This window comes from Argopecten irradians, chromosome 2 (genome assembly GCF_041381155.1).
Source record: "Argopecten irradians isolate NY chromosome 2, Ai_NY, whole genome shotgun sequence".
Classification (NCBI taxonomy): Eukaryota; Metazoa; Mollusca; class Bivalvia; order Pectinida; family Pectinidae; genus Argopecten; species Argopecten irradians.
Genome location: NC_091135.1, coordinates 8,135,179 through 8,148,597, shown reverse-complemented (window position 1 = coordinate 8,148,597; position 13,419 = coordinate 8,135,179). Strand labels below are relative to the sequence as shown.

The following is a 13,419-nucleotide window of genomic DNA, read 5'->3' as shown; positions in this document are numbered from 1 at the left end:
TGTTTGGTGTTTGCGCGGTTATTTTCACTTCCGGTTCTTTGTTCATTCAAACTTTGTGTACACACGTGCTTCACACCGATAACATTTCTTAGCCTCGACAGCATCCAAACAGGATATATAACTTCCAGATATCGACAGATATTTCAAGGTAAGTATTTGTTGATTCGTATACAAACTTGTTTTTAAAAGAATGTGTTTATTATATTATATCGCGGTAAGTTATTTTATCTATGTGTGTAGTCAGTATTATGAGTATGTATACACATATACATGTAACTTATACAAATTCCCTGATGTGCCTGTATCCTATTTGTGTTTTTATTTATGTAATAACTTACCGGCATATGAAAAATATATCGTCTTTATCATTATATGGACGTTTAATGTTTAATTCTGTTTTTCTTTTACAGATGAAAATGCTTAAATGCTTACATAAGTACACACGGAAGTACGTGAAATGGCTCCTACACAAACAGTCTGGGTGGAAGTTGATGTGCCTCATTCATGCAGGATGAGCAGAAGACATTAAAATAATATATAAACACTATATTTTGTTGTTATTGTACTTCAAAATACTAGAATAATGAACATTAACAACGTAACACACAAACGTTGTGAAAACATTATATGAAAAAATCCGGCGGACGTTGTCAAAAAACGTTTCCCCAAACTTTCATTTGCAACCTTTTTGCAACCTAAATGCAACGTTGCGATCGGACCTATTAAAAACGTCCTCCGGATGTTGTGTGCCCACTGGGATGAGTAGGCCTCATATTATACACGTGAAATGAATATTATTATTGAATGTATTTTTACATAAAAGTTGTCCAAAACATTCATAAGAGGTCATTAGAATCCACACCGGTTGCTACGGGAAATCAGACACCCCAGCTATTGCTTTTTGAAAACGTTAAAGTTATTTTTAACTCGGTGTCGGCCCAATTTACAACCCTAATTCAAATGCCCTACAGGCTTAAGATCAATCTCTCCAAGAGTGCATTGCGGTTACCCTTCATAAATGAAGGTAACCGCAATGCACTCTGGGAGAGATTGGCTTAAGATACGGTTTCTCGGAAGCACAGGCGTCTGCTTCTGGTTTGATAAAAAATATAATAACCTACCCCTACTATATGAACATATAGGTGGGGTTAGAAATTGTATTTTTCCAAAACCAAATGCAGACGCCTGTGCTCGGAAGTGAGGTAATACCGGACTGAATTCAAACTGTAGTACATATGTGTATTCTTCAAAAATCGGTTAAAACGTGTGACATTTTGGCAACACCTACCAGGTAAACTTTCACATTCTAATAAGAGGTTGGCCTACATGTCTGTTATGGTTTTGAACGTAATTGTTGTTCAACGCGGGACTACTGTAATGTATATATAATTATGAGTTATGAAAATTACCCCCATATATACTATATAAATAATATAGAAGTAGGGATACTAGATATGTATACTATAAATGTATTATTGTCAGATCGTCAAGCTGCTGTAGTATTTCTAAATACTATAAACAAAACATTCATAAGAGGTCATTAGAATCCACACCGGTTGCTACGGGAAATCAGACACCCCAGTTATTGCTTTTTGAAAACGTTAAAGTTATTTTTAACTCGGTGTCGGCCCAATTTACAACCCTAATTCAAATGCCCTACAGGCTTAAGATCAATCTCTCCAAGAGTGCATTGCGGTTACCCTTCATATGTTTATGTTAAACCAAGGACGTATATGAGAAGGATAAGTCACACTGAGTTTTGGGCAAAGACAGCGCAGGCGCTTTTGTGTTTGTGCACTGACCGTGACGTTGGGCGACGACTGATTTCCTTTGATATCCGCCGCCGCAGCCTTTGATGTAGCATGGGGGTGCGAGGGTTACCGTCTTACTTTCTGAAGCGTGCTGCCATTTCATGAGCGGTCGTATTTTTTTAACGATAGTTTAAGACATTTCTTCTAAATCTTCCGTCTTTAAAGCAAGTTATAAACGTTGTGAAATTTAATTTACTTTACATTGACGTTTCGTTTGACTCGATAAGACAAGTATTTGTTGAGAAAAACGGTTTCTATTCCCGGTTCATAAGCGTCTCGCGTGGTGTTTAGTAGTGTAAAGAGACAGACACGAATCCTTCTCACTTATAAATCCTTGGTAAGGTAACCGCAATGCACTCTGGGAGAGATTGGCTTAAGATACGGTTTCTCGGAAGCACAGGCGTCTGCTTCTGGTTTGATAAAAAATATAATAACCTACCCCTACTATATGAACATATAGTAGGGGTAGGACATTGTATTTTTCCAAAACCAAATGCAGACGCCTGTGCTCGGAAGTGAGGTAATACCGGACTGAATTCAAACTGTTCGTACATATGTGTATTCTTCAAAAATCGGTTAAAACGTGTGACATTTTGGCAACACCTACCAGGTAAACTTTCACATTCTAATAAGAAGTTGGCCTACATGTCTGTTATGGTTTTGAACGTAATTGTTGTTCAACGCGGGACTACTGTAATGTATCTATAATTATGAGTTATGAAAATTACCCCCATATATACTATATAAATAATATAGTAGTAGGGGTACTAGATATGTATACTATAAATGTATTATTGTCAGATCGTCAAGCTGCTGTAGTATTTCTAAATACTATAAACAAAACATTCATAAGAGGTCATTAGAATCCACACCGGTTGCTACGAGAAATCAGACACCCCAGTTATTTTTAACTCGGTGTCGGCCCAATTTACAACCCTAATTCAAATGCCCTACAGGCTTAAGATACGATTTCTCGGAAGTGAGGTAATACCGGACTGAATTCAAACTGTTCGTACATATGTGTATTCTTCAAAAATCGGTTAAAACGTGTGACATTTTGGCAACACCTACCAGGTAAACTTTCACATTCTAATAAGAGGTTGGCCTACATATTACTCCCATAACATGAGAGTCGACTGGTCAGCTGTTTTTTTTATCGGACGTTACTTTGCTTAGACACGACGTAATGTTCCAAAAGTGTCTCGTCGTGCTATACCTCTAACATTGTTGGAGTAGCCTACATGTCTGTAATGGTTTTGAACGTAATTGTTGTTCAACGCGGGACTACTGTAATGTATCTATAATTATGAGTTATGAAAATTACCCCCATATATACTATATAAATAATATAGTAGTAGGGGTACTAGATATGTATAGTATAAATGTATTATTGTCAGACCGTCAAGCTGCTGTAGTATTTCTAAATACTATGTAAATAATGATTTAATGCAACAAGGAAGAGGTATGGACTCGTTATATGGATTATAAATATGTGTCTCAAGAAGTAACAATACTTGGATAGTATGCACATGTACAGATTCACGATAAGTCAACCTAAATGTACTGTGGCCTAGATATGTACAGATATGATTTATAGATACCAGAGAGTGTGGTTTTCACCTGAGACTGAGGATGCTTAAAATGAGAGGGACCCGTTTATAGTGTGAATAATGGGTAAAATATCATATATTTTAATAAGAGTATTAACAAAATTTACAAAATTATATGTTAGCACAGGGACCTGACACGAATTTCTAACAAATGGTATATACATGTATATGTGTATACATGTAGATACAATACTTTATACTGTTGGTTAGAAATTTGTGCCAAGTCCCTGTGTATATCAGCATACAATGATGTGTGCAGAATCATAGTAAGACTGGCCACCAGTCTCTAGAATATTGAAAAAAAACCACTAAAATATGGCTTGATTATTTTTGTCTCTACTACTTGTCTGGAACCTAAGTTTCAAACTAAGGGGAGATAATCTAGTAAAGAACACTGCCGAGAAAGCCTTATCAACAACTTAGGGTCAGGTGACCAGTCAAAATCATAGAGAATTTTAGAAAATGTTTGAAAAAGAGAAAGATTTAAAACACTTCCATGATAATACATTTATATCCAAGTACTATTAAACAAAATCAAAGAAGAAAGGGATTACTAACTATTGTAAATTAATGTGAAGATCTATAACACAGGGACCTGTCACGAAAATTTTTAACCCACGGTATACATATACCATATATTATAGTATATATATGTATACTGTCGGTTAAAAATTTTCGTGCCAGGTCCCTGTGATCTATATCTACTGACTTACGTTTCTTTACAATATTTGTTTCAAAGGTCATCTTGATTGACACACATCACCATGGCAACACGCATCCCGAGTGAAGACGAGAAACGAATCCATACAAAACTTCTCAATGACCTGTCCGACCATTTTGATGCCGTCGTGAACAAAAAAGAATTTGAACAGTTCTTGAACTCTTGTCGGGCCTTAGATGTTAAACCAATTGTTATCAAAGAAGCTATTAATGCATTATCAGTGTTTCAGAGTTTAGAAAAAAAAGGTAAAATTAGAATAGGAAATTATGATGCTTTGAAGAAAATTATAAAAGAATTTAACGTTCCATTGCTGGCTATAATCGAAGAAGCTGAAAGAGACATAGACAATATAAAACCAAAATCTGCCAATCAATCGCCCGAGGAAGAGACCCACAGTGATTCTCACCCGCCCAGCAGCCGTAAACGAAACCTTAATGTACCCGCCACTATCACAGGTAAAAAATTCTTATATCAGAAGTAGAAATGATAATTTTAAAAAATACTCTAATTAATTGTTACAAAACTATCAAGCTGGGCATTTTCAACCTTTCAAATAATTTAGTTTGTTTATAAATAAATTACATTTTTTCAAGTGTTTTCCTTAGTACTGTAGAATTCCTCTTAATGTCATAAAATGTGATATTAAGCAGAGTGTAACATTAAAAGTTGAAAGTATTTTCAGTCCCTTTTCATGCACCAAAAAGTGACTTTTTTACTATCATACATAATCAATTTGAATGTTAGATAACAATGTTCTGGTAACTTAAAAAATCTATTTTTTGAACAATGTCTCAGTTATAAATGTTGATAGGATGACATATTGATTATATAGGTCAGACATATCAACTAATGCCCTAGGGTATGGTTTTAGGAACTTACAACATTATAGTAAGTCAGATAAAGTGATATTTAGTAGTTTTATGAAAGAAGTAAGTGATAATGTCACTTGTGACAATACAAAGAATTAATATATTTAAATACACCAAATGGGTACATCAAAAAATGTGATATTAAAGAAAATGTGATATTAACCAATGTGACTTAAAGCAGATTCCATTGTAAAATGTACTCCACATCTTCTACAATGTATCTTACTCATGAACACCTGTATGTTTGTAACTTATGCCATCTATGTTATAATGATTTATGATATGTTGTTGTCACTATGGTTACATGATTTGACAGGTGGACAGTCTGGATCCTCTACAGGTATACCTGACTCACCTCAACCTCCAAAACGTGGGAGAGGAGTTCAAGGTGTGTATGTAACCAATCTGATGTGGCAATAGAACATTAGAATTTATCTCATGTTGAAAATGAGCAATTTTGGTGAAAAGCATGCTGGAACAAAATTTGCTTTCAGTTCATTTAGCCAGGTGCAAGAGCTAAAGGTTACCAAAATGTTACCCCAGATGGGAAATTTTCAGATCCTCTATAAAATCAAATGGAGTGTAGCGGACATTGATGACCAGGTAGCTCAAATGGTAGAGCATGGGGCTGGTGTTTGGAGGTCCTGGTTCGAGCCCTGGTCTGGCTGCTATATTATCATGAGTTAGTAAGAATATCAATCTACATATATTTTAATCAGGGTAGAAAATTTTTAAAAGCAACCATCATCGCTAATCTTTGAAAAACGGGATTGCAGAAGTGTGGTTGGATATTTTTAGAAAGGAGTCATTTACAAATCGGGTATTAATTATTGTTCTGTTATTAGTTTTCATTTTATTGACGAGAACAAATAGCGTAAGATAAAGCGTTTGATAAAAAAGTTTAGGACTTACCTCACCACACAGTCTCTGATATACTTGGTTAACTGTGTGATGAATAAGAAGGTATCACATCCTTTTTTTTCTTTTGAAGGTAACGAAAGTGATGACAGCACTTACCAGTACAAAAGTGACGGTAAAAAAGGGTTATTGGTGATTCTCAACTTCACACAGAAAAGAGCAGGTAATGTGACAACTAGTCTAGGATTCCTCTCAGAATTTAAATCCAGGTCCCACTTGTTTTCCTTATTATGTAAATCCTTTTTTTGGGGTGATCAGAAAGAACAAGCCATCATGATCAGGACACCAATGTTTATTTTGACAAATGTAGACTGTTACTGTTTTTCAGGGAATGCTGAATGAATATTAAATTTTATATGTAGCTATGGTTCTTAATTGAATATACTAAAGACTAATAGTACATTGTATATCTAAATTTCTGAAATTTTTACAGATTTGGTCAGCACTTATGTGTACAACTGGTATCATCAACTGTTTCAATGGAATTCATGGTGGCAGTATCTAAATTTTTCTGTGATTTTTTTTTGTTCAAATGTTATTCTCTGTTGAAATTGTTTAGGTACATTGGAAGATGAGAGGCAGTTGAAGGGATTTTTCAAAGACAATCTACATTGGGAAGTGGAAACTCGACAAGATTTGACATACGACAAACTAGACCGATATTTGGGAGGCTTGCAGGAACGTCTCTGTGATAGTGAAACAGCTGACAAGTATTACTGTCTGGTGGTGACAGTTATGAGCCATGGAAATAAGGTATCTTCTCAACTGTATCTTGTGAAGGATTCTTCTTTTTTCTTTTTGGCACACAAATAAACAATGTGTTGCCATAGCAGTTGTGGTGGCCGTTACGTAGAATTATCCAATCACAATTTTCCAATGACAGACCTATTTAAGACTTCTTATTAAGTTCCACTTTCTGGAATAATACTGGAATAGTCAAGCAGAGGAAGGCTTAAGTCAGTAAAAATGGCATAAAGATATCTACTATAATTTCTTATGAAATAGAAAAAAAAAAATCCCATCAAAATTGCTCTGCATGTGAAGAAACTCATTTCTATTATTCCTTCTTTGCATATTACAGAGTTTGCTCCCTTTTGGGTAGGTATCGATTGTTATGTCATTATTTTGTGAGCACAATTCACATTGTTTTCTCCGAAACGTATGACGTTATGATCACAAACACATGACTCACAATCAATACCTACCCGCAAGTGCAGATAACTCTGTAATATGCAAATTCGGAATAGGAATCCTAAAATACCTTCTCGGCTGGCTATGTCCTTGCTGACATTTCAACGCAGCCTTGCTTTTAAAGAGTTGTACAAATTTATAGTTATAACTGTGCTTAAATCACACGGGGCTTTTACATGATTTCAATGGTCAAAAGGAATATTCACTTTAAATGACCTAGGCTAGGATGTTAAAGTAATCAAATCAAACCATATCTTGTTTTATTATAAGGTAATGATGTTCTAGTATGATGACATTAGAACTTGTATAGACTGGCAGAAAATGTTATTCAGTTTGTTATCTCACTGTTCTGTTACAGGAAGGGATATACCCACATGATTCCATGAATGAAAAGGAGGAAAAACAAACATACCCATACGACAGGATTTTCAGCTTTTTTAAAAATGATGAAATAAATACATTTGCAGGTAAGTTTCATACAATGGGAGTATAATCACAAGAAAATTACGGTATGTTCCAAATAACAAGAGGCCCATGGGCCTTAACGGTCATCTGACTATTGGCACAATACAACATAGTCATTTAAAGATTTTAGCCATTTTGGCCCCTGTGACTTTGAATGAAGGTCAAGGTCATTCATTTGAACAAACTTGGTAGCCCTTCATCCCAGCATGTCAAGGGCCTAATATCAGTAACCTGGGCCGTCTGGTTCTGGAGAAGAAGTTGTTTAAAGATTTTAGTCTTTTTGACCCCTGCGACCTTGAATAAAGGTCAAAGTCATTCATTTGAACAGACTTGGTAGCCCTTCATCCTAGCATGCTACAGGCCCAATATGAGTACCCTGGGCCTTCTGGTTGTTGAGAGAAGTTGCTTAAAGAATTTAGCCTATTGGACCCCTGTGACCTTGAATGAAGGTCAAGGTCATTCATTTGAACAAACTTGGTAGCCCTTCATCCCATCATGTTGCAGGCCCAATATGAGTATCCTTGGCCTTCTAGTTCTTAAGAAGTTGTTTTTAAAGATTTTAGCTTTTTTGACCCCTGTGACCTTGAATGAAGATCAAGGTCATTCCTTTGAACAAACTTGATAGCCCTTCATCCAAGGATGTCAAGGGCCCAATATCAGGTCTCTAGGCCTCTTAGTTATTCAAAAGAAGTTGTTTAAACGATTTTTGCCTATTTGAACCCTGTGACCTTAAATGAAGGTCAATGTCATTCATTTGAACAAACTTGGTAGCCCTTCATCCCAGCATGCCATAGGCCCAATATCAGTGCCCTGGGCCTTCTGGTTATTGAGAAGAAGTCGTTTAAAGATTTTAGCCTTTTTGACCACTGCGACCTTGAATGAAGGTCAAGGTCATTCATTTGAACAAACGTGGTAGCCTTTCATCCCAGCATGCTACAGGCCCAATATCAGTGCCCTGGGCCTTCTGGTTCTTGAGAAGAAGTTGCTTAAAGATTTTAGCCTATTTGACCTATGATGTAGTTTCGTAGGTTGTTGCGTGTGTAGATGTAGAACTCCAACGCAGATTAAGTGAATGGTACGATACGTTTATTGGAGTCTTAGGAATCGATTCTGTACAGAGATTATTGGCGAGTTAATATAGCAGTACATCGGGATAAGATATGTCAATATTTGGGTATGATACCCAATACCTGGAACAGTTGATACCAATGTAGCTGCTGTATAACATAGTGAAACATGGTTAATCATTAGGACTTATCCTGTATCATAATTAACAACATGGCTATGTAATTAGTAGTTATACAATGACCCTAACAGAAGGTGGTTTCCAATAGACTTTACATGTACGTACATATACTATTGTAAATATGAAACACATGTGCTTGACCTACACTATGTAACATATTCACTTGAAAGCCGCACATGTAAATAATAATATATGAGTCCAAATTTCAAACTCTAAAATTCTTATCATTTATATATATTATACCACAGACCCTGTGACCTTAAATGAAGGTCAAGGTCATTCATTTGAACAAACTTGGTACCCCTTCATCCTAGCATACTACAGGCCAAATATCAGTACCCTTGGCCTTCTGGTTATTGGGAAGAAGTTGTTAGAATGAAAAGTTACCGCACGGTGGACGGCAGACGGCGCACGACGACGGACGGTGCATGATGAAAATAACTACTGAATGTGTATGAGAATTATGAATATTTTGATTTTATTTGAGACAGCACCATGGGGTTTCTGGTACAGGCTCTTAGAGGCAAACAAATAATCAAATAAAATCAATTTAATTAAATTAAAAGATAAATAAAAAGATTAAAGTATTGATGTGTATGGTTCAAAGAATCTGTACCATAGATGAAGTTATTTCTTTGCGTATGTTTCAATATCACAGTTCTTCCTATAACATGGTTCGTACAGTTGCTGGAGTTTGGGGTCCTAAAGTGCTTGAATGGGTCATTAAAAGTGCTTTTTTTATTTGTTGTCACAATCCAGTAAGTTTTTGACTTGTTGTTTGATAAGAATGTGTAATTGAATCTAATTACTCTTACAAATTGTACTAACAATTGCTTGCAAAATTGTAGCATGTTTTCTGAAATTCTGATTTCAAGTCCAATGTAGAAGAAAAAGTAGTGCTTGAAAATCTAGAAAAGGTGCTGGAAAAGTGCTTGAAAAGTGCTGAATTTGGTTTGAAAATCTGTGCGAACCATGTATAATGGATTATGTTGTTTTATTTAGACAAACCAAAGGGTACAGGCTTGTAGAGGCAAACAAACCCAAGGGGAAGTAGTTCCGGACGACGATCCTATGGAGGTAGAGCCCCAGGGAACAACCATTCCTCCTGCTTCTGTGAGAATATCCATCCCAGTAGATGCTGAGTTACTCATCATGTGGGCTACTACTCCTGGTCAGATCATATTCTACAATTGGCTATTCTATCTGTCAGATAAAAAGCCTTAAAATACATTATCATTGGCTTTTCTATATGTTGGACCAAAAATCCAAAAACCTTATAATATTCTAGAGTATTGCTCTTACAATCAAAATCCGATTCCAAGGGTAGGTAACTCTCTCACAAATACTGAACTTAAATCAAATTCCAATTCTAAGGGTAGGTAACTCTCTCACAAATATTGAACTTACAATCAAAATCCGATTCCAAGGGTAGGTAACTCTCTCACAAATATTGACCTTATTATCAAATTCCAATTCCAAGGGTAGGTAACTCTATCACAAATATTGTACTTACAATCAAAACCGTCCTCGATACTCCAGGGGTTCTGATCACTTACAATCTCTACACCCCTGAACTATTTCATAGTAAAACTGGAGGCAACAGAACAGGTAATTGAGTCTTTTGATGTACATCAAAAGAGTCGTATAATGGAACCCCTAGAGTATCGAGGATGAATCAAAACCTGATTCCAAGGGTAGGTAACTCTATCACAATCTGTTCCAGAGAGTAGGTTATACACTGTAAAACAAGAAGTGTAAGCCAATGACTCACTTAAATTTAATATGCCCATTACTTCTCGTTTCAGTCTAGGACAACTAAATGATGTTATTTTTAACAAAATTCTAACCAAGGATCAATTCTAAAATCAAAATTGATAGCAATGGTACTCTCTTTCCAGGTTTCCTGTCATTCAGAGACCAGTCCTCTGGCTCACATTTCCTCCAGGAAGTGGTCAGTCAATTCCAAGACAACTACCGGTCAGATTCTGTGGAGACAATGCTTATGAAGGTTAGATACACATTCGCTCACACAAACAAGTATCGTATGCCGAGATTATTGAGAGATAAAGATGGCAGTATGGTAAGAGAAACCTCCGTACAGATGCCATGTACATGGACAACTTTGACTAAATCTCTTTATCTTGAATGACTGCAGTTTTAAAATATACATTCAGATAAAAAGTCTGCTTTAAACAAACTTATTTTCGTGTAATATCAAATTTTGCATATACAATCTGATTAAAATACAGATTCTTATAACCACTCCGTTCAATAGAGCACATATTGCGGGCGATTAGAATTCGTGAAAATCTATCATTGCAAAACATATATTTCAGCTGTAAGGACAATGGAATTATTAAGCTGTAAATTGCGAAGTTAAATCAATTTTGAAAAATATTTAGTATACATGAAAATAAGTTTGTATACAATCTGTCTCCTTAGAGTGCTATGATATAAATGTACTGCTGATGTAAATAATCTACAATAATGATTTTATTCAAACGTTTACTGCTAACTTAAACATCCAGTTTACTCATCCAGAGGATGAAAAAGAATTTGATGTTTGATGTTAATGTTTGATGAAATCACTTGAATTCTGTTTGCTGAAGGCTTTTATGTTTTTCTTGTAAATATTCATAACTATTCTTAGGTAGTTAGAAAATTTCTCAAATCTTTAATGAGCAGGAAAAAATGAGATTGATTTTTTCAGCTTAGACTTGCAATGTTTTCTGAATTCTGGTCATGTGTTCTTTTTTTAACTACTTTTGTACTAGACATAGAACAATGAAAAACCAATTATTGTTAGTGCTAATAAAACTCCTTGTAGGTGTTGATTTTTTATTTTCGGTTTATTTTTTTAAGTAAAAATATATTTTTATGCTACTTTTTGGGGTTTCAATCATGTTAGTGAGATTCGAAATATTTTTTGAACAAAAGTGCTTGAATTATAATTTGCTTGTTGTGAGAATTATGTACAAATCAAGTCATAGACTTTTGTCAAGTTATGTTTTAATATATCATTGTTACAAAAATGAAATATTTCTACTCTTTTATCAATTTTTTATACATTTTTATATGGTGGAAATTTTAAGAATTTTGGAGTTTTTAGAAAATAAATCATTGTGTTTATCGTAGTCACGCGTATTAACATTTTCATCCAGACATTATATGTGGTTGCTCAAGATTAAGAGTTATGGCAGCTAGTGTTTACATTGTAACGGTGTAGGAAGCCAAACTTCCAAGACAAAAACACATTCCAATAGTCAGAGGCAAGCAATTTACATAAGCTTTAAAATATGTAAACACCCAGAATTTGCCACTTTGAGCAAGGAGGGCTAGGGGTACAAATGTAGCATGTCAAACAACTGTACCATTCAGACAGTCACTTATAGGTCAGTTGTATGAGTATTGTAATGTTTTTTGTTAAAATATTATATGTGTAAACATATTGAAGTTGGTACCTGGTAAATTACATTAATTAATATCTAAATCACTATTTCCTATTTTTTGTTCTTTTAAAAGTGTCAAAATTAAATTTAAAGGAACAATTCAGTCTAAGAGTACATTGAAATTTGCACATATTTCGGAAACAAACCAGTTCTAATAGAAATTAGATTAGTTGGTTTTTACTTTGATATGCCAGAAAAGCCCATTGTAGTGAAATGTATGTGAAATGTTCAAACTTGCTCGCTGTCCGCCATTACACATGGTGATCGGATGTCTTGTATGCCAAACCTTGACCCTTGCTAGCTATATATATAGTGTAGTAAAGGAATTTATGTCTTGAACAGCTCATATCGCTCTTATAGTATTGCGTTTACCTCATGTTTTAGTCTAAAAAATAATTTCATCAACTCCTTAGTGGTTATGTATTGCAATTGTTAAACGTGTGTGACTTTGGCTCGGGTATGGGTACAGCGTACATTTTGTACCTGCTATATCGTATTGATCAAAAATTTGGAATTTCAACGGTATCAATCAAAATTCTTACCTAGTGTAACCACATCGTGAAATTTATCAATATTTCTTGTTATATGTTTCATAAGGAATGTAGAACAATACAGTTATGTCATATTTGCTTTGTGGTTATTCAACAGAATTCGCCTCACTGAATTGTCTCTTTAAACCAATGCAAGGTTTGCAATCTAGTTATAAATCGGAGGGTTCATTTTTAAATAGATTATAACATTTTCAGATAATTTTTTTCTTACGATTGGAAACAATAAGAATCGTCTTCGATAAAAAAGTACTTCCCTTATGCAGTTTATATGCATAACTCCATTTGCATAACTGACCAAATATTGTATTGTTTCTTGTTTACATTTTGTTTTTATCAGAATAAGTATAGATACACGAAATATAGAACGAATATACGTACCCGGCCTACTATACCTTTCGGCCGGGTACGAATTGGTCCCTATGTGTTGTTGTGGAGCACTGCCTCCAAAAATCACTCGGGCACAGTTTTCTTTACTTTTTTGTGGGTTTCCAATTATTTTATGCGTATACATGCATTTATATATTATTTTTGTCCAAAACAAACATAACTACCATTCTTAATATCTACCGTACCCCTCACAAGACGTCA

General features: G+C 35.0%; 1 protein-coding gene across 1 annotated transcript; it reads left to right on the top strand.

Moving 5' to 3' along the window:
• Positions 1 to 2,178: 2,178 nt before the first annotated feature.
• LOC138316414 (caspase-1-like) lies at positions 2,179 to 12,602 on the top strand. The gene is made up of 8 exons (XM_069258108.1): positions 2,179 to 2,885; positions 4,161 to 4,597; positions 5,328 to 5,399; positions 6,003 to 6,092; positions 6,489 to 6,682; positions 7,479 to 7,607; positions 9,834 to 10,002; positions 10,730 to 12,602. Exons 2-8 carry the CDS (start codon positions 4,186 to 4,188, stop codon positions 10,978 to 10,980), a joined length of 1,317 nt encoding a protein of 438 aa, XP_069114209.1. The 5' UTR covers positions 2,179 to 2,885; positions 4,161 to 4,185; the 3' UTR covers positions 10,981 to 12,602.
• Positions 12,603 to 13,419: the final 817 nt, after the last annotated feature.